Source organism: Pseudopodoces humilis, chromosome 9 (genome assembly GCF_049639895.1).
Source record: "Pseudopodoces humilis isolate 2021_Gansu_Grassland_sample_001 chromosome 9, ASM4963989v1, whole genome shotgun sequence".
NCBI classification, from domain to species: domain Eukaryota; kingdom Metazoa; phylum Chordata; class Aves; order Passeriformes; family Paridae; genus Pseudopodoces; species Pseudopodoces humilis.
The window spans coordinates 3,896,648-3,918,787 of NC_142208.1; the positions used below are offsets into that span (position 1 = coordinate 3,896,648).

At 44.1% G+C, this 22,140-nt stretch overlaps 1 protein-coding gene across 3 annotated transcripts in view; it reads right to left on the reverse strand.

The window, feature by feature from the left end:
* The window catches only part of PCDH15 (protocadherin related 15), a 665,923-nt gene that overhangs the window by 45,005 nt on the left and 598,778 nt on the right, over positions 1–22,140 (reverse strand). For all 3 annotated transcript variants that reach the window (XM_088059571.1, XM_088059572.1, XM_088059570.1), the window contains 3 exons: positions 16,618–16,727; positions 15,289–15,429; positions 6,911–7,038 (listed from right to left, as the gene is read on the reverse strand). In XM_088059571.1, the coding sequence (XP_087915697.1) occupies positions 6,911–7,038; positions 15,289–15,429; positions 16,618–16,727 (379 nt within the window). The remainder of the gene's footprint in view (positions 1–6,910; positions 7,039–15,288; positions 15,430–16,617; positions 16,728–22,140) is intronic.

Consider the following 22,140-nt stretch of genomic DNA (forward strand, 5'->3'; position numbering starts at 1 on the left):
GACAGTTCAGGCTCTTTCCACATGCACCCAGAGATGAGCAAACAGGTGCCAAACATCCTGGAAAAATGATCAGATTCCAGCTTCAGGTATTTGAACTTGTTTGCATTGCCCCCTTTCTCTGCTCTTTGGATCAAACCTAAGGACACTTGGCTTGGCAGGACCAGCAGAGAGAGCTTGTGAGCTGCTCCCAGGAACATCCCAAACTTCTCTAATACAGAGGAAGGATGTTTGCTACTCCTGTAATTTTTCCTGAAGGTAAATATTTTTGACACTTCATTAGGAAGAGATCTATGACATCTCAAGAGTTGCATTATGACTGTCAAAGAAGAGAAAGAACTGCACTTAATCTTAATATTCCAGCAGCATATCTGCCTTTTGTTCTGTGCAAGAAATACAGATGTCTCCTATATCCTGCTGTGATTGAGGGCTGATAAATATGGATGATCTCAGGAATTACCAGGCCAAATTCCAGCCTCCTGTGATTGAGTGTAGGTGTGCCCACACAAAGGGATTTGGGTCACAGCTGACTCCAGCCCTTTCCCAGCCCCTCCCACGGAGGAGGATGAGGCAGAAATCCTGGGGTGCTCCCTAATCCCAGCACAAAAGCACTGAGGATATTTTTACTCAGAGGGAGGTGAGGCCCTGGCACAGATTTCCCAGAGCAGCTGTGGCTGCCCCTGGATCCCTGGAAATGTCCAAGGCCAGGTTGGACTTTGGGGCTTGGAGCAGCCTGGGATGGTGGAAGGTGTCCCTGCCCACCTGGCACTGGGTGGGCTTTAAGGTCCCTTCCAACCCAAACCATTCCTTTCTCTCTGTGATCTACCCTTTCTTTTTCTCTCCTTTGTAAGAAGGTCCAACAAATGATACCTTTAAAGCATAATTAATTTACCTCTGGCTCCATGTGACTGCACAAGCACAGCTTGATGGCAGGACACCCAGGGAGGCTGGTAAACCCCACTCGATGTGACAGCAGCACTCTGACCCTGCCACCAAAAATCACCAGTGGCATGTTTGGGATGAGCACAAAAATCATCAGTGACTGTAACTCCTGAAGCTGCTGCATAATCATTGATGATCCCAGTTTTTAGCATCATCAGCCTGAGCTAAATCCAGATTTGCTGTTCAGAGTGAAATGCAATTGTTAATTTGGAATATTTTCCACCTCCCTCACAGGGTCACCCTTAACCACAAGCCCGAGGCTGTTAACAGGGCATGGAAAATGGTAGGATTGGGATTGAGCTGCTGAGGGTTTTTTTCCCTCTTCCTAGCAGATGGCAGCTTCAATGTTCCCAATTAGTGGCTGGCATATAAAGCAGCTTTTAGAACTAGGCCGCTTTTGCCGATAGAAATTTCCAGATTGTTGCAGATTTTCAGTTCTGACGGCACAGCTGCCACTGGCCTGTTTTAGGGAGGTTTCACTGGATGTTCTACAGACACACAGGCCTGGAAATGTGGGGTAGCTGTTGCAATTTTCCTTTATTTCCTGTATTTCTTTACTTGCATTCTCTTTTACACCCTCATCTGGCTCGAGCCCTTTGGATCTCCTTCTCCTCACCTTGGTTTGACACTGGCTGCCTCAGGAGTTTGTAGCCTTGATTTTTTAAAAAATTATATTCATATTATATTTATATTTAACATAAAATATACAATAAATAACATAAAATATATATTATATTGATATATTTATGTTATATGAATAGTTATTTCAATATATTCATTAATTTTCATATTCATATTGCCTTAAATTAATATATCACTACATCACTGGTATTGATCACTGTCCAGCCCACTCCCAATATCCCCAGTGCCAGGAATTTTCTGAGAAACACAGGTAGGAAGAAATAAGCTGAGTGGGAATTGCTCACTTTGTCCTCCAATGGTGGCCAAAACCTCCCAGGTGCTGAAGGAAAATGGGATTTCTTTTGACAGGCTGTCTCTTGGGAAAAGGTGTTGAATAAGAGGGGTTCCCAAAGCCAGGTTTTGAAACAAATAATTGGAAAAATGGATTTTATTGTCATTTTTCTTTGGCTGTTATCAGTTACTTGATAGAATAACTTTGTGTGTGTGAGATGAAGTAAGGGCACATACATGGTTTTCCTCTGTGGCATAGGAATGATCCAGGCACACTCCCCACTCCCAGCCCCTGTAGGAGCCTTCACTCAAGGAAGACACGTGCAGGACCAACAGTCTTCAAAATGCCCCCAAACAACAAAGTAATCAAAATAATCTTCAGTTACATCGGAAAAAAATCCCAAAGGGTAAGGAATTTTCTGATTGCTGCCAGAGGAAAATAATAGGAAAGTAAGAGATCTTACAGTAAAAAGTTCAAGAAGCCAACATAAAAAGCAGGAATGTGATTTTTGAAGGAAAAATTCTTGGCGTACCTGTAATATTTATCTTAGCAGGACACACAGCTTTTTTGGGGGGCCAGATGTTCCAGCAGCTGGAGGCTTTGCTGTTGTCACTGCAATGAGCTTTCAGAGGAGATTTTTACTCCTACCAAGCATCTTTTCTCCCCACACTGGGGTCCATAAATCACATTTTTAAGGAAGAAAAGGTTGTGACTGGCAAAGCAGTTCAGTTTTGCGCACGAGTCGTGCAAAAGCCAAAGGAGGGATGAGCCAAATGTTGCCCTGAAAGCTGTCCTGGGTGCCCAAGGTGGAATCTCTGGAATTCCAGAACTTGCTACTCTAAGGATTCCCTTGTCATCCCAAGGAAAAGGAAATATCAAAAGAAATCTACAGCTTATAGGCACAGATAGAAAAAAAAATGGTTATTTAACATGGATAACAGATCTGGGGAAAAAAAACAATTCTGGTATTCTCTCCCCATCCATAGCCAGGAGTTGTAACTGTTTCTTTTATCCATTGTTTTACTGCATTATGGGATCTCCAAGATGCTTTTGAGGTGAAGAAAAGAGCAATTCCTGCTGCCCTGTGTGTCCTCAGGGTCAGGACCTGTAGCCTAAAATGGCTTTGGCTTATTTTGCTCTCTTTTGTTGAGATATTCAGTGTTCAATAAAATATATTCAAAGGGAATAAAGGATAAAGTTCCATTAAAAAGCTGATCGGAAAGGGGCAAAGGGCTGGAATGAAAAAATTTGTAAGAATCAAAGCATTTCCATCAAATACAGCTGATTCCAGAGCCTTGGATTCACTGGTATTATTTAGGCAAGATTCCTTTCCTGCAAACATTTTCAGGACAAAAACACCTTTATAAACTGAGCAGGAATTCAGACAATTCTCTTTCTTCACTAAAATTATGACCTCTGATATTTCCTCATTTAAATGTGTAATAATTCAATAATTTAATAAATAAAGGAAGAAAAACAGAAGTTAATACTACTAATATTTAAAAAGCAAGAGCTTTTAACATCCCATTATAGGGAAAAGCCAATTCCTGCTGGCAATTTCCCTAAAGATTCTGTGTTTGTGCGTTTGTTTCCCAGAGCAGATTGAAAATATTGTGTTTGAGGCTGAAGGAAGCCTGGTTGGAATTCTGAGAAGAAACAACAGCAGTTCCATGAAAACACCAGTGAAAAGCAAAATAATTCTAACACAAGGAAACACAAAGCAAACCTCAAGGCATAGAATTCATAAACTAGAGGCTATGCATGTTACATCTAGTTTTAATTAGTATATTCCTAATGAGAAGTACAAAAAGGTCTTCAATTAAGGAAATGGGCTCTCAAATACATTGGAAATTCTGGGGAAAAAAGGGAATTGCAGAGAAGGGGTCTTCAAGCAAGCAAGCAAGGAGCAAATAATTGGCTAAAAATTGGCATTTTATTCATATATATCTCTTTTATTTTTTTCTTGGAGCATCAGTACCTCCCAGCTTTCAGAGGCCACTGCTCTTAATCCAATCAGATTCATAGAGAATAATTAATGTGGTTTATCACTTCCCAAATTAATTCTGATTAAAAATGACTTTTGGAGAATGATTTGTGGCATTCTGCTGAGCATAATGTTGCTTTTTATCTAGTTAGAGAAATCTTACTATGAATCTAGAGCAAGGCAGCTCATTATTCTCCTCTAAAAGGCTTTTATTCTCAAATTAATGTATTTAAGAGGATGCTGCTGGCAGCAAACCCAATGACCTTAGAGAGTTGGGAGAAACTCCATGGGATTGTCTTGGTACATATCAACTCTTTGGATGATGAGAGAAATTTTTATCCGACATTTGGATATTTGTTTCTAAATTCAATTTGTGTGGAAGGTTATGGACTTGGGATTAGTTTCCTTCTCTCCCTATTTTTTATTTTAATTCAATTTTTGAGTTTGATTATTTTTATTATTTGTAAAACTGTAAATTTTAAATTAGTAAAATTTTGTTCAAGGCATGATGGAAGCAACTGAAGGCAAGCATCCGAATGTTCAGTGGTGCATTTGTGATTAATTGACCCAAAAACGGATTTACATCAACTACTCTATTTTAATTAAAGACTACAGTCCTTAATTATCCCATAAGTTACTATGCCCTGTTAAAGAAGAACTAATTGTGAGATTTTTGGGTTGCTTTTGAAAGTTCTAGTTTTGCATTGCGTCATTCGATTTGCGGGGAGAGTTGGGATTGGCCAGCCTGGACAAGAGAAGCCCTGGGAAGACTTTGGAGCATCTTCCAGCCCCTAAAGGAGCTCCAGGAGAGCTGGAGAGAGACTTTGGGAAAGAGATGGAGTGCCAGGACACAGGGAAGGGCTTCCCACTGGCAGAGGGCAGGGATAGATGGGATATTGGGAAGGAATTGTTCCCTGGGAGGGTGGGCAGGCCCTGGCACAGGGTGCCCAGAGCAGCTGTGGCTGCCCCTGGATCCCTGGAAGAGTCCAAGGCCAGGCTGGAGGGGCTTGGAGCAGCCTGGGATAGCGGACATGGTGGACATAGGTGTCGCTGTCCATGGCAGGGGTGGCACTGGGTGAATTCTAATGTCCCCTCCCACCCAAACCATGCTGGGATTCTCTGATTCCAATATCCAATGTTTGAGGCTCATCAAAGCTGTTGTCAGTGCCAACAATAATGAGAAGATACTGAGAAAATCACATCTCAGAATCACTCAGATGATGTGAAAGAAAGTGAGCAACTGTTAATGAATGCAGAAGATGAAAGCATACACATTAAAAACTGCTCCTAAGAATTTCCCCCTGGAATCCAAACCTGAATAATTTCTACAGTGCAAGCTCTGAGTGTACTTTATTAATGTTCTCCTAAGTTTCAACCTGGAAAGCTGCTCATTTCATTCTGCTCCTCAAGAACAGACATTCATTCGATTAATTATTCTTAAACCAGGCTGGAATGGGGATTGTGTTTAACTAACAGAGCAATTACTTTTGCTTTCTAAAGGCCAGTAAAAAAGGTAATGAGCACCGACTGCTGTAAATGCTCAGTGCTACAACAATAAATTTCAGCCTGATCCTCTGCAACAAGAACACTTCTTAATTATTTTTAATTTTGCTTTCACTAAACACAAAATTATGTTTAATGCCATCCACTAATACCAACTCCTGGCTTAGGCCTTGTTACATTTTGTGCCAGAAAAAACAGGGAGGATTGGAACAGAAAATCTTAAAGACGTAAAATTGACATTTCTTTGGTACTCCTTCATGGACTGATCATCTGTTTTGAGTCAAATGTTCCTAAAGGGCAAAAGCAGATTCCTCTCATCACCCCCAAATTTCCCTTAGTTTTTCTCCACCCATTTCTTATCCCCCTGACAGACACACAAATACCTGTGCCTAAGAAATCCTCTTGGAAAACCAGGAAGGATTTCACAGCCTGTTCGTATTTCATGGGATGACTCCAAACGTGATTTGACATTTGTGCTTCATGTTGCTTTCAACAAGTTGCTCCTTTCCCTAAACTGCCTTCCAGAATTCTTTATCTACTCCAGTGCCTTTGTCCTATTATCTGCTCTCTACAATTCCCTGGAAGGAGGATGGAGCCAGGTGGGGATCAAGCAAGGGACAGGAGAAGAGGAAACGGTGTCAAGTTTTTCCATGGGAAGTTTGGATTGAATAATTGAAAGAATTTCTTCACAGAAAAGGTGGTTAAGCATGGACCAGGTCAGTGGTGGAGTCACCATCTCTAGTAGTGTCCCAAAATGTATGGCAGTGGAGCTTGGGGACATCATTGGTGGTGACCATGGTGGTGCTGGGGGATGGTTGGACTTGATGGTCTTAAAAGCCTTTTTCAAAACTTCTGTGGTTCTTCAGTAGTTCTAAAGTTCATAGAATTGACACGATTCTTGGATTCACCACCATTTTTGGATTCCTAATTTTGATGAAGTAGGAGCTTCTCAATTCCCCGCTTCTCTGCCATTTCTGGGCTTATTTTGGGAAGGACTCTCATGAAACCAACAAAAAAAGCCCAAAAAAATAGGTAGACACAACTTTATTAAGCTCTGATTGTTTTATCATTCCTGGTGCTCTAAATATATAATTTATTTGTTTAATTGAAAACAAAGAGCTGTTACTCTTGCTATTAATATCTGATGCTAATTGTAGTCTGTATTTTATATTTCCATTAATTTCCTCTCTTTAAAAAAACAACAACAAAACCCTACGGTCAATTTTACACCCACTTTCCTCCCAGTGCAGACCTGAAATTGCTGGATTTCCCCTTTAAAACTTAAACAAGGTGCCGCCAAAATAGATAAAACTTCAAGTGAAAATTGACATTAAACATAAATCAGATGTTTAAATATGAACAGATCTTAAATGAGAGCTACAAACTGGCATGAGACACAAGCACCTAAAATTGAGTACAAACAAAACCTGGGTTGTAACTCAAAATCATCCTTGTGTCAACATCAAGCAGCTTCAGAAGATGCAAATTTCAATATTTCTTGTAAAAATCAAACCAGTGAGTACAGATTTTCCCTCTGTAAGTGAAAGCTATTACAAAATCTTCAGCCTTACCTTCACTTTAAGCACAGAAGAAAACATTCTGGCATCTTCAGACACCCCTCCAATGTACATTTTTTTGGTAAAAACAGGTGCATGATCATTTTCATCCTTCACTTCAATAAAGACCTTGGCTGTATTACCTAAAAGAGGGAAGGAAAAGGGAAGAGAATATTTTGTAACATCTCCTCTTATTCATGCATTTACAGCTCAGACAGATCACATAAAAAGAGTGTAGGGATAATAAAATAAAAATAAATCCCCTAGACATCATAGAATACTGAAATTGGATAATCCCAGAGTCACTGAGATTGGAAAATCCCTCCCAGCCCATGGAGTCCAAGCTGTGCCTCATCCCCACCCTGTCCCCAGCCCAGAGCACTGAGTGCCACGTCCAGCCCTTCCCTGGACACCTCCAGGCATGGGGACTCCAAACCTCCCTGGGCAGCCCCTGCCAAGGCCTGAGCTCCCTTGCCATGGAGAAATTCCTCCTGGTGTCCAACCTGAGCCTCCCCTGGCACAGCTTGAGGCCGTTTCCCCTTGTCCTGTCCCTGTTCCCTGGCAGCAGAGCCCGACCCGCCCTGGCTGTCCCCTCCTGTCAGGGAGTTGTGCAGAGCCAGAAGGTTCCCCTGAGCCTCCTTTGCTCCAGGCTGAGCCCCTTTCCCAGCTCCCTCAGCTGCTCCTGGGGCTCCAGCCCCTTCCCCAGACAAGTAATAAGGATCCATATCATACCATCCTTCTGCAGCTTTTGGTCCCATTAAATACCCACAGGTGTGACGAAGAGGTAATGAAGAGGTCACAAAGAGCTCATTAACAGCAGCTCTGCACCTTGCTTTATCTATTTTAATTATTCCTACTGCCATGCAAATACTTGATGATTCAGTCCTGGTGTCTCTAAACTCATAAATGGTCATACAGAGTCCTGGCTCAGCAGCCTCAACACTTAATTAATTTCCTGTGTTAATTGAAAGCATCCCTAAGCCTGTCCTCCTCCCAAACCTGGTCTGGCCGAGGGGAACTCCACCAGGGTTGCCTCACCTGAGAGGCTCAACACAAAACCCCACTGTTAATTTAGTTTTATTAAAGAGTTCCTGCTTCTGCCCACTGAGCAATAAACATCTCCATCCTTCTGCAAGAGGAAAAAACATCCAGCAAAAACCATGGACCTGGTGCCAAACAGATTCCACTGTGCAGTAATCTCCACCAACATCTGCTCCCCTCTTTCAGAATCGTATCATCCAGAAAGACTGCTGGAAATGATGATATCCAGTTCATTAAAACCACATTTGCAAGTGATAAATTGCCTGCTTTCTGAGATGGTCTGCTCAGTTCCTTTCAGTGCCAGGATAATTTCAGTGTTGCACAGGTGACACTAATCTGAGTTACTTGTACAATGCAGGCTCTTTACGAAAGGCTTAGGAGCTGTATATTTAGGGGAGGAAAACATTAAACCACAGCCTATTTCTGACATGGTGAAAGTCATATTCTTCCCATCTGATGGTCCAGCTGATGGGAAACAAATTATGGCTTCATAAATGGAACTGAAATCTAAAAAAAAAAGAAAAAACCAAATATTTAAAATGCTGTCCCTGAGGCAGCAGAGTGTCCTGGGGCCAAGGAGGCCAATGGCATCCTGGGGGCAGCAGGAGGAGCATTCCCAGCAGGGCAGGGAGGGATCCTGCCCCTGTGGGCAGCCCTGGAGGCAGCTCTGGAGTGCTGTGTCCAGCTCTGGCTCCTCAGCACAGCAGGGCCAGGGAGCTCCTGGAGCGGGGCCAGCGGAGGCTGCGCAGCTGAGGAAGGGCCTGGAGCATCTCGGTGCCCAGGAAAGGCTGAGGGAGCTGGGGCTGCTCAGCCTGGAGAGGAGCCCCAGCTGAGAGGGGCCCTCAGGCCTGGCTGGCCCTGGCTGCAGGGAGGGCTCCCAGCAGGGCCCAGCCTCTGCTCCGGGGGCCCAGCAATGGCACCAGAGCCACGGGCAGGGCCTGATGGCAGCAATTCCCCCTGGCCAGGAGGCACAACTTCTTCCCTGGGCAGTGCCCAGCCCTGAACACATTGGCCAGAGAGGCTGTGGGCTCTCCTGCCTGGGGCTGTGGCAGAGCTGTGTGCACACAATGCTGTGCCCTGTGCTCTGGGATGGCCCTGCTGGAGCAGGGAGGTGGCACCAGGTACCCTCTGAGCTCCCTTCAGCCTGAACCTTGGTGTGAGGTTCTTCAGTGTGGAGAGAAGGGAGGAAAAAAGAAATGAAAGAAAATAAAGGAAATTGCATTAGTTATCAAAACTGTCTTCTTCAACCAGATCCTTAGTATCTCTGGCTGCAGTACTGAAGTACAGTGGGAATCTCATTTTCCCACAGGCAGACTTCCCCACTGCATCTCCACCCTTTAGGGAAGAAGGTGTCATTAAAAGCAGGATTATGTGTGGAAGTGACCTTGCCCTGCTGAGCCTATAACCAGTCCTATCACTGGCTGCCACCAGTTTGGTGCTGAGGGGTGAAGGGAAGATCCTAATTTTATCCCTGCAGGTGGGATCAGGTGTTGGCTCACCTGCACTGGTTCTCTCTAATTCAAATTAAACATCATTTGCATATTGCTCATTTTTGTCATGTCAGGCCAGACTGGGTGAGGCAGCCGAGTCTTGTTCAGAGTTTGCCTTGCAATTTGTTCAGCTCCCCATTTGTTTAATTTGCTGGCAGTTCTGTAAGCTGCCAAAATGCTGATTTGTTTAGCAAAGGGTGAATGCTTTGAGAATGGAGAAATGGGAGTTATTACATTAAGTGCAAAGCAAATTAAATACCCTGCATATCCACAGGCCAACATTAGGACCATCACCATTGAATATCTACCTGTATTTCAGATTCCTGCCTGATTTCTAAACACAGTCCTTTCTAGCAGATGGAGTGGAATGTGACATCTGTGAGGTCCCCCCTATCCCACCTTTGGATCCAATTCCAAACCTGGAAAGGGCTCTCCAGGAGCTACAGAAGTTGCCTTACCCTCACAGTGGAATTCTCACTAAAATATGTCAGCAGCAGCTGTGCCATTTGGGAAGATCATGCCAGACCCTTTCCCATAGGGATTTTTCACAGTCCCTCTGCTTGATTCAGGAATATTCCCTGCACAGGGGCTCTGGTGCTCTCAACCCACCACTCCTCCACCCCCAGCCCCCAGCCTGATGGAACAGGCCATCACTGAAGTGCACTCTTAGACAGTCTGATTTAGACTCTATCATTAGACTCATTTTCCCTTCATATTCCACATTTTTACCTGCTTTTCTAAACACTGGGTGTGGCTTGAACTCTGTGAGAATAGTGATCATCATAGACTGTCAGTATTCACACCTTCCAGAGGGGAAATGTACACCCCCATGCATGTAAAACCTCCCGTCTTTGGTGCTCTAAGTCTTGAATCCAGCTCCAGTTACTTTTTTTCTTCATGGATTCCAGGTGTTGAAAGCAGGATTTACTCCTTGGTGGTAATTCTTGTGAGATCTCCCAGAATCCAAATATAAGATCTTACTACTTATGACTGTGCTGCCTAAAGAGCTGTCCAGGTGAATGAACAAAAAGTATCTTTCCCTGGACAAAGCAGCACAGGCTGCCAAAGTCACCAAAAAGAGCCAAGAAAATTGATTTCAGTGGTACCTTGGTCTCCTGCAAGGTTCCTTTTTCCTCCTCTTCCCCAGCCCCCTGGAGATGAGCTGCAGAGCACAGAAAATACAGAACTGCAGCTGCTTCTAAGACATCCTCAGCTTATAGGAACCAGCTAAATAATCACTGCCAAGACTTCTGGTTCTTTCAGCTTCTGTTGTTTGCTTAAGGGGAGTGAAAACAACCTGAAAGCTGCTCTAAAGCAAAGCTGAGTAACCTCTGAAACATCTATAATGAGTAGACCATGAATAAATAACACAGAAAACAAGCCCAACAAAAACTCCTGGGTCACTGGTGTGTACTAGCACTTAATTTCCAGGAGTTTTTCCCAAACATCCTTGTTGGAACATCCTCTTTTCCAGTCTCCCCATCTGAAAATGTGTCAGATCCACATGAACCTGTAGTTCCTTGCCAGGCTGCAGAAATGAAGCTGAACTAAAGTAATGATTTTTGGACACTGGGACAGCATCAACGATGCTTTGGGTGTTCCCAGGTGAGTTTTACTCAGCGCTTTCACCAGCAGCACTGCACTTGCCTTCTGCAACATTCAAACCCAGCCATGGATCCAGCTGCTCTTCATGCATGGATAATTCTAACATAAATCCCTGCATCTCCAAAAGCAATTCTGCAGGAGGCAACAGCAGATTTCAAAGAACCTTTCCAAAGTTCATCTGAATCCAACTGGGAGGGAGAACTGTAATTTGCCAGGGTTTAGGAGCACTTTGCTTTACTCCTGCCTTACAAGTACGTGGAGCAGGCTTTGTGCTTTGGCAGGTGAGCTCTGCTGAACTGCAGCTGGGCTCCATCTCACATTCCTGGATTTGGCAGAACCAAGTAGGAATCAGCACTGAATATTTTTCAGTAGCATTTAGATCTAAATGAGCACATAAAGCCTGAAGATCATCATGTGCTGTCACTGCTCGAGAGAGTGCAAAAAGAAGTGAACAGCAACATGTTTGGAGTAGCACAGACACAAGGTCTGATTTAAATCCATATAAAACCTCTTTTTCTAACAAATAACAACCTGAGCAGGAACTCAGGTTTTAAGCAACCTCCCTAAAATGCACTGCTTTGCTGCCCAAAGAAATTGGAAGCTTGTCCCAAGCTTCCCCAGAGCTGTGAGGCAGCAGGATGAGCTCTCCAGGCTCTGCTTGCATTGAGCCCATCTGTCACATCCTGGATTTGGGAACTGCCAGAGCAGCCAACTTGTAAAGCACCACCAGCACCAACTTTTTTTTGCAACTAAAAACATATGGCTGCTTTACTGTTACATCAACACCACAGGGACACAGAATTCATGCTCATATTTAACGTAGTAGAATCATCATTCCCAATTACTATGGAGCAGCTGCAGAATTTAAGTTGTAAAACTCCCATTTCCACTTTATTCCCAAGGGGTTTTTTGTGTTTGGAAAACCAAAAACTGAAGGAGACAGGCCTGTTGCCTTACCCCCAGTCCCCAAAGCAAAGCCCTGCTCACAGTTGGGAGTACAGCAGAGCCAGGACAGGGCCATTGTACCAGCCCTGGGGGTGCCAAAGGTGCCAAACAGTTCTACCTGACTGGATAAAACATGGAAATAATCAATGGAAGTGTGACTTTGTTTTCAAATATTCAGACAGTAAGATAAAAAATATGTCTAACAGGGTTCTGTCATAGAATCATCTAGGCTGGAAAAGACCTCCAAGATCATGGAGTATGACCTGTGACCAATCTCCGCTCTGTCACCTAATTCCTCTTAAATACAGGAAAATCCACCATAGGGTTCTGTTATTATCTTTACATCTCTAGGAATGTGAAATCATAGAATTCCAGGATGATTTGAGTTGGAAGGGACCTTAAAGCCCATCCAGTGCCATCCCCTGCCATGGGCAGGGACACTTTCCACTATCCCAGGTTGCTCCAAGCCCCAAAGTCCAACCTGGCCTTGGGCACTGCCAGAGATCCAGGGGCAGCCCCCGCTTCTCTGCTCATACCCACCAATGCTTTGGTTCTACAACTGGGACCAGGCTGAATTCAGAGGTAAAAGCCTCTCTTTGTCCCTCTTTCTCCATCCTGCTCCAAAGGTCTTTGTCCCTGTGCTTAGGGAACACTTTCTCATTGCTGCTTCCTCTGCTTCCACAGAAATCTTTCTGCTTCTTCACAAATCTTTCTGCTTCCTCCTGCCCCTTACCTTCTTACCTCAAGGAGTAGCAAGTGCAACTCCTGGCTCTGCGCAGTATAGCCCCAAGAATCCCACCCTGTGCCTCAGAGCTTTGTCCAAACTCCACTAATATTGAAGGTCCTTAGCATCATCAGAATCCCCAGGGAGAACTCCAAGCTTTTTAACTCATCCTCATCACCAAACCCAGCTCATCTTTCATTCAAATGAAGTAAAACCACAGCAATTTCATATCATAAAGTTTCAGTTAAAGTAACTCCTTTAATGAGTTTGACTCTGCTGAAGGCAAGAGTGTGACTTTGCATGATTTAGCATCATCTATGAAAACCCCAGTTTAAGTCACCAATTTGATGTTCTTATACTCCAAAGGACATCTCAATTTACTTTCTCTCCTCACATATTTATTCAATTATTGCCATGCTATCACCTGGCACCATCATTGAATGACAAGCTCAGTTACACTTAATGCACTTTCACTTTCCACCTGCATAGATGAAAACTCCAGCTCCTTCTTCTCTATATTATTTCCTATACCATCACTGAAAACAATTTGGTACCCAGCTTCAGAGCTTTGTGACATTCAGCCCTGTATGGTGGCTGAGCAGTTTGTCAGGGATGCGTTATTTACAGAATCCCAGGGTCACTGAGGCTGGAAAATCCCTCCCAGCCCATGGAGTCCAAGCTGTGCCTCATCCCCACCCTGTCCCCAGCCCAGAGCACTGAGTGCCACGTCCAGCCCTTCCCTGGACACCTCCAGGCATGGGGACTCCAAACCTCCCTGGGCAGCCCCTGCCAAGGCCTGAGCTCCCTTGCCATGGAGAAATTCCTCCTGGTGCCCAACCTGAGCCTCCCCTGGCACAGCTTGAGGCCGTTTCCCCTTGTCCTGTCCCTGTTCCCTGGCAGCAGAGCCCAACCCCCCCTGGCTGTCCCCTCCTGTCAGGGAGTTGTGCAGAGCCAGAAGGTTCCCCTGAGCCTCCTTTGCTCCAGGCTGAGCCCCTTTCCCAGCTCCCTCAGCTGCTCCTGGGGCTCCAGCCCCTTCCCAGCTCCCTTCCTTGTATCTTGAAGTCAGTGTCTCAGAAATCCCTGCAGCTCCAGAGTAGGTCACCGACAAATTCCAGAACAAATTCCACTGATTCAGGGGTATCCAAGACCAGACCTGGCAGCAGGTCACTGCCACTGGGTGTCACACCTCTGTATTAATTCAGTGTCGCATAATCCTGGGGCTGGGCATTCTGAGTCACCCAGCTCCAAAATGGTTCATCAGTTCAACCTCAGCAAAGCCCACAGTGATGTGTTAATTGTGCCCCATCTCCTCCCACTGCAGCTCATCAATTCAGTACCCTGAAACTCAGAAGTAGTGTTTACCCTGATTGAAATTCCTCAAAAATAAACAAAGTGCCAAGAAAATGGAAAGGCATTCATTGTGTAAAAGAAGGAATCAAACCCAGAGACCAAGTAATCTCCATTACAGAGTCATAAGTATTTCAGCTGGCCAGATACTTCTAAAGTATTTTAAATATATACATTGATCAAATTCTTTAGCCATCCCTGCAGCACAGTGCACATTCTAAGGAATTTATATGTTGTATACTCCTGGAGAACCAAAGACACCCAGCTTGTGTTCCTTTAAGCTGGCCTGAAGTCAAACTCCAGTCATTATAAAGCATTCCTGAATAAAGTAATTCAGCCATCACTTTTTTGGAGCTGCTTCTCAGTTGAGAGAGCTGCTCTAGCGTAGAGTGTGAGTCAGAAGAGGGAATGGAGGGAAGGACCTGCTGACTGCCTCGTGTCTTCAGCCATGTCAGAAAGTTTTGGAAAAAGCTGTGTGCTACATGGAAGCCTGATCTGCTCCCTGGGTATTGCTTGGCAGTGGTTTTATGGATATAACCTTATCTGGATTTCTCCCAGGCACTGGGAGAAGCAGGCAGCTCTGCCTTTCTGTCCCCTAGCAGGTATATCCTTGACAGTGGCTAAACCAGCACAGGGTCTCACCCTGCTCTTAACAAAACCAAGCTCCTGACCACTGATTAACCCTGACATGTCACACCCCACACACTCAAATTCTTACTCAAGGAAAAAGAAATATTCATGATAATCCAGGCTCAAAATCCCAAAATCTCTTGCTTGTTCTGTGGGAAGCATTGGAAAGAAATCCTGATTAAGGTATTGGAACTGACATCCCCTGTACAGTGTCTCAGGCCATTCCCAAGATTTATGGCATATTCCCAAACATTTGAGCACCTTCAACTAACATGGAATCCCAGAATCCCAGAGTGGTTTGGGTTGCAAGTAATCTCAAAGCCCATCCAGAGCCACACCCTGCCATGGGCAGGGACAGCTCCCACTATCCCAGGCTGCTCCAAGCCCTGTCCAGCATGGCTTTGGACACTTCCTGGGATCCAGGGGCAGCCACAGCTGCTCTGGGCAAGTCAGGCCAAGAGATCCTAAAATGCAGTGTGGGCTGTGATTCCTTCATCACCATCATCCCCCTAAAACACAGCAAGGTCACTGGAGAGCAGTTACAGCACTCTCAGCGAATACCAGCAATATCTGTTTAAAAAAGATGGAAAAGGAAGGATTTTGACACTTACTTTTGGAGGGGACCCGCAGGTTGGATCTCACCACCTGCAGCGAGTCTGCCTGCACTCGGAGCTCATAACTTTGGACACTTTCATAATCCAGAGGCTTTTTCACAGAGATCACTCCTGTTCTGTTGTTAATGGCAAACACATCTGGAAGCCAGAAAAAACACAGGAATCTTATGAGATGCATAAACAGGAATTTTCAATGCCCAAGGGTTTTATTTTGTGGATGACATAATTCTCTGACACTGCCAAGCAAGTCATTCCCTCCCTCCCTCCCGCTTGGAAAACCCCACACAGCTCATCTTTGAAGATATTTTTAGGGAGCAGAGCAGCTGGATCTGCCCTGCTACTGGGATAACCAACACAGCATCACAGAATCATGGAATATCCTGAGCTGGAAGGCACCCAAAGGATCAGAGAGTGCAACTCCCTGCACAGGACTTGAATACAAATGGAAAGATGGGACATGACAAAGAGCCCACTCTCAGAAAAAGGAGGATGGGATAGGGAATTTACATCCCTCCCTCTGATTCTGTGTTATTTTGTCAAGACTTCCAGGTGGATCACATAAAGCATCCCAGCAGGATGTTTTTTTTGGATATCAGGCTCTAATCCGATAACTGTTACAGCATGGCTGAGTCTATAATCCCTTAAACCAGATTTTTAAGCAAGTACTTCATCAAAGCTATTTATGTTTTTATTTCAACATGCCATGGACTCACATGAGTGTGGCACCCATGGGAATTTTCACATCAGTGAGAATTATTTTCTTGTAATTTTGCTAATAAATCTGATCTCTGGCTTATTTCCAAAGACCTGATAATGATAGTTACAGAATCCCAGAATGGTTTGTGTGGGAAAGGACCTTAAAAAGCCCATCCAGTGCCATCCCCTGCCATGGGCAGGGACACCTTCCACTATCCCAGGCTGCTCCAAGCTCCAAAGTCCAACCTGGCCTTGGACACTTCCAGGGATCCAGGGGCAGCCACAGCTGCTCTGGGCACCCTGTACCACGGCATGCCCACCCTCCCAGGGAACAATTCCTGCCCAATATCCCATCTAAACTTTTCTGTTCCAGCTTGAAGCCATTCCCCCTTATCCTGTTCTTTATCAAAAGTCCCTCTCCAGGTTTCTTCAAGTCCTTTCTAGCCCTGGAATTCCCTCGAGCTTGTCCAGATGGGTGGGATTTCACCTTGATGATTTGAGAGTTCGTTTCCAGCCTTAATTTCTGTGATTCACCTCAGCAGCTCTACTTCTCCACACTTTCTTGCAGACCTTGGTGTGCCTACCATGACCACAAGACTGAAATATTAATATTATTATTCTTACACTTACCCTCTTCATTCCCTGACACAATGGAGTACACAACTGTCTGGTTCAGGGCGGCTGCGGTGACAACGGTGACCACGGTTCCCTTCGGGGCACTTTCACTCACTGGGGGAGGTCTGCAGGGTGGAACAGAAAGATCTGTGTTACATTCCTGAACAGCGGACTGTTGAAGCTTATTCCTCAGGTTACTATTTCATCCATCTATTAGGCCGCCACAGGATCTGTTATTAGGGAAAATCATATTAAAAAAGGAAAATGTTTGTCCTTTGAAAATGCAAAACCCACTGAAAAGTCCAATAGACAAGAGGTGGCAATGTAAAGATCTAATGATGCTTGGATCTGAGAAGTGGGAAAGCAGGGAATAATGAGGAGGAACAAGAACCACCATGGCCTGATAAATTGGAAGTAAAAGACAAAATAAATCTTTTCTATCTGTATTTTATATAGATCTCTTTTATAACAGACCTTGAATATATTCAAGTCTACTAAGAAAACTCAGTAATCTGTCAAAAAATCACACAGGAGAATTCATTAATGGGTAAAATTCCATGCCTTAAACAGGAATCACTTTGGGGCCACCTCCATGGGAATTTCCATTCTTCACGAAGTTCCAAAAATTTCCCTGCCAACACCTTTTGCAACTAAAACCCAAGCTGCTTTCAGGAAATGAACTGCAACCCAAGGCTACCCAACCACTGTAAGGGTGGGCAGGCCCTGGCACAGGGTGCCCAGAGCAGCTGTGGCTGCCCCTGGATCCCTGGAAGTGTCCAAGGCCAGGTTGGACACTGGGGCTTGGAGCAGCCTGGGATAGTGGAAGGTGTCCCTGCCCATGGCAGGGGTGGCACTGGATGGGCTTTGAGGCCCTCTGAACCCAAACCATTCGATGACTCTGTGCTGATGTCTTTAAATCAGCAATCCAAACAATTTCAACAAGAAGTGAGAGGCTTCAGCTCATCTCAAATCCTCCTCCTCAGATTTTCCTCACGGCAAGAAATGGTTGAATTCATGCTTAAAACTCTTCAAAATAATTTTAAAAGGAATTTTTGACACTCATCCATGAATGCAGATTTTTTTTAATGTATTATGCAGATATTTTCAATTTTTGAAAATTACACTCACTTGACAGATAGCAAAATAAACATCAGATGAGGATCTGCTCAGAGAGTCTCCTGAGTTGGAAGATCAGCTATGCACTGATCTTCAAAATTCTGGACAGAATCTGCAGCTGCTTCTCTCCAGGGAATAGCATGGAGGTATGTGGAAGACCAAATGGCACCTGGTGACATGGTCTAGTGGTGGCGCTGGTTTTGATTTGTTTGATTTGATGATCCCAGGGGTCTTTTCAGGCCTAAATTATTCTGTGATTCCATGAATATTTTATCACTTTCCCCTTTCATCTTCCAGGTGGTTTTCAAATCCTCCACCCCACACCACATTTTCCCATTCTAAGGGCAGGGAATGGGCATGGCCCTGAGGCTGCCAGAGCTCCAGGAGTGCTGGGACAACACTCTCAGGGACAGGCTGGGATTGTTGGGGTGTCTGTGCAGGGCCAGGAGCCTTACAACTCAGGATAGTCCATGATTATACAAAAGTTGGACCCCTGGGGCACAATCCCAACTATTGAACCCATACTTTTCCCATCAAGAAGTGGACAATCTTCCCTTGAGCTCTGCCTTAGAAGCATTTCCTTTGGAATCAATATTGCTTTGAACTTCCTAGAAAAATTTAGATATAATGAATATATGGAATGAAGTTTTGGATCATGCAATATAACAGTGATCTCCTCTTTTATTCACTGATGGAAAAATCCCCTTAAACACACATACACAGAGCAGATCCCTCTGCTCCCACCATTCTGCATCAGAGGTTGGAATAAAATTCCTTGTTGCTCCTTATTTATTAAGCTCTAAAACCATTGCTATGAAAAGCCTTTTAATGTGCATTTTACCAATGCAAATGCTAATCTTAGGGATTAAAAAGCTGCTGAAAGGCAGGGAAAGACAGGGGAAAAAAGCTGCCAAAGCTGGAAGTATTTAAATCTAGAGTTCTTTTGATGAGGTCAGAGAGGAAAATGCCCTTTTTATGCAGTACTATAGATGATGATGTTTTGTCTTCTAAAGGGGTGGGATTGAACAGAAGCCCTACATTTAATTCCCAGCACAATTCTAGGATATTTCTGCAGTGGTAATGACCTTATAGCACCCTCTGCCAGTGGTGAATCTAATGTATTGACAAATCAATAATAATTAGTGAGAAGTTTTGTGTTTGCTCAGGAGAGAGGGAGCAGAACAGCATTCCTCCCACCCCTCCACCACGATAATTGCACTGATTTTATTCCCTTCCTTTTATTCCAGGGATTGGGAACAACAGAAGTAATGCATCAGCTGGAGTGAAACACCCAGCTCATCCCTTCAGAGCATTCCTCTGGATAGTGGAGAAGCAAAGCAGCAAAAGATGAGCATCCAGCTTCCTGTATCCTGCTCTTTATCCTGTGCTTCCAGCTCTAATAACCTTTCTAAGGGAATAAATTCCTTATTTTCCAATGTTTGAATGGCTAAGATGGAAAATGGTGCTTTTTTCCCAACATATTATTTGAAGATGTTTTAAGGCACTGGCAAAGGTGTTTTTATGCCATAATTTTGCATCAACAGATGATAAAAGCTGGAATTTTTGTGGGAAGAGGAAAGCAGAAGAATCCAGCCCCAGCCACCCAGAAAAAGATTTGAAAACCCCCATGGGAGTGGAAGGGAAGGGAATTTCTGTGAGCTTAACACTGCTGTGGGGAAGGAAGGGTGAAGGGATTGGTTTCTCACTGTCCCCAGGTAGGATTGGTGTATCACTGTCACTGGGGTGGGGTTGGTGTGTCTCTGCCTCCCAGCCCAGTGCTGTATCCATGGAATCAGAGTTGTTAAGGTTGGAAAAGACCACCAAGACCATCAAATCAAACCATCAACCAGCACCACCCTGCTCACCACTAACAATGTCCCCACATGCCACATCCACACAGTTTAACAACACCTCCAGGCATGGGGACTCCAAACCTCCCTTTCCATGGAGAAATTCCTCCTGGTGCCCAACCTGAGCCTCCCCTGGCACAGCTTGAGGCCGTTTCCCCTTGTCCTGTCCCTGTTCCCTGGCAGCAGAGCCCGACCCCCCCTGGCTGTCCCCTCCTGTCAGGGAGTTGTGCAGAGCCAGAAGGTTCCCCTGAGCCTCCTTTGCTCCAGGCTGAGCCCCTTTCCGAGCTCCCTCAGCTGCTCCTGGGGCTCCAGTTCCGTTCCCTTCCCTAGAATTGCTTTGAAATATTTGAAACATTTTTAATGATTCCTTTTTTGAGTTTATGAACTCACTACCTGCTTAAATCTGTGATTTCTGATTCCTTCCCAAGACTCATATGCTCAGAATCTACATCCATCCCATCCCTGGATGTAAGAAGGTCCCTTGCAATAAATGATAGTCCACCTGCATCCTAAAAATCTGAGGGATAAACTGCAATTAACACCCACTTTAATTCCCATCCCACCTCAGCCTTATCCAGAGTTTTAATCTTCCCTTCTCCACACAACCACCCTTTGGCCATGACAACTGTAATCTATTCCAGACCCCAGTTTCATCCATTTCCATAGTATTTTTTAACATGACCATCACAGCAATGTGGTATTTAGGCCCTTTGATTCACTCTAACTTTTCCACATAAATAATAAATGGTATCTTGGGAGCATTCAGAATGGGATGGAAACCAGGACGGGTCCCAGACCCTCATTGATTTCTTTGGGTATGAAACCACAAAATGGGTTTATCCCTCAGAAAATAAACAAAGCAACCACAAAGAACAGGATTAAAATAAATACATTATTTGTGCACAAAAATACTGAAAATAAATACAAATTTAAAAAAAAAACCAAAAAACCCTCTGAATTTACTATATCTTAACTATCTGTGTCTTGATCAGAACTGGAAAGGGAGACTGAGCACATCTCAGATACAATGCAGGGCACAACTACAGGAAGTGTCCAAGTGAAATTTTAACTTTTCCTCTCTACTTTTTTGCTTCTTCTTCTTCTCCTCTGTGCTAAACACATCACTCCCAGCCCTTTTTCAATTTGCCTCATAGCCAATATGCTTTAAATTCACCATGAAACTTTTCTATCTCCTAAAGCACGAATGCGAGATTTAATAAAAAATTAAATTTCAAGCCAGCAAACCCAATAATAATTTGGAAAATTGGTTTAGAGCTGAAGCTTAATAGTGGGATGTGAATGGACTCCATATGAGCCACTTCAATTGCCTCTACTTTGTGGACTTTATATTATATATCTGTTTATATAGAATATTATAATAAAAAATGTATTTATATTTTCATTTATGGAGGTCCATAAAAACCCCTCAGAAATTAAGTTTTGGTGCTTTTTAATTACATTGCTTACCTCAACTTGATTAACATTGCGGGTATCTTTATTCATAGGGTGGTGAGAGGGCCAGAGAAGCTGTGGCTGCCCCTGGATCCCTGGAAGTGTCCATGGCCAGGATGGACTTTGGGGCTTGGAGCCGCCTGGGATGGTGGAAGGTGTCCCTGCCCATGGCAGAGGTGGCACTGGATGGGCTTTAAGGCCCCTTCCAATTCAAACCAGTCTGGACCTCCATGATCCTCATGGCAGCTCTTTTAATCCTTTCACCAGCACATAAAAACTACCTTGGCTTCCTCTGCTTGCTCAAAAAAAGAGAGACCTGGACACATTTTAGAGCAATAATCCATCAATTTATCAAGTTTTTGCTTTCCTAGTAACTACCTGAGCGGCTTGTCACAGGCAATGGTAATTTTTTTTTCAGGAAAAGAATATTTTTGTCTTAATTAGATGTATTTATCAGCAGTTTATCATCAGTGTCAAATATCCCTTTCTGGACCTGATATCCTCCCTTTCTGTCTCAATTCCCAAATTGATTTGAGACACTCTGACCTTCCCATGGTATTTATCTCTAAAACAAATGCCATGGGAATGTGGACATTGCTCCAGTGATCCTATCTTAACTTATAGTATTTTAACCTAAATGTCAGGTTTTGCTCTCCTGATCTTTCTGTGTTCATGTTATCCCTCCAATCTTCCCAAATTAAACCTGAGGTCATGAAGGCAGGAATATTCCTGACAGGATTCTGCAGAAGCAAAAAAAAAAAAAAAATCACAGGAAAAATTCCCACCAAGCACAACAGAGGGCACAGTCACATGCTTGGATTGGTCAGATTGATGGGATAAATTCCAAGGATAACATGGCTGGAAGGATAACACATTGCTGGATGCCACTGGGGTTTAATATGAAAATTATGGATAATTTCAGTTCCACATCAGTATTCCCAGAGTGATTTATTCCTACATTTCCTTAACATGGTGTTGAGAACTCTGACCCTCAGCCTTTCTAAGCATGGGTTCCCTGCCAGGATCTGGCTCCCTGTGCTTTCCTCTTCCCCAGCAAACATCTCACCAGAACATTTCATTGAAAAATAATTCCTAAAATTCTAGTTTCCTTTTCATTTGG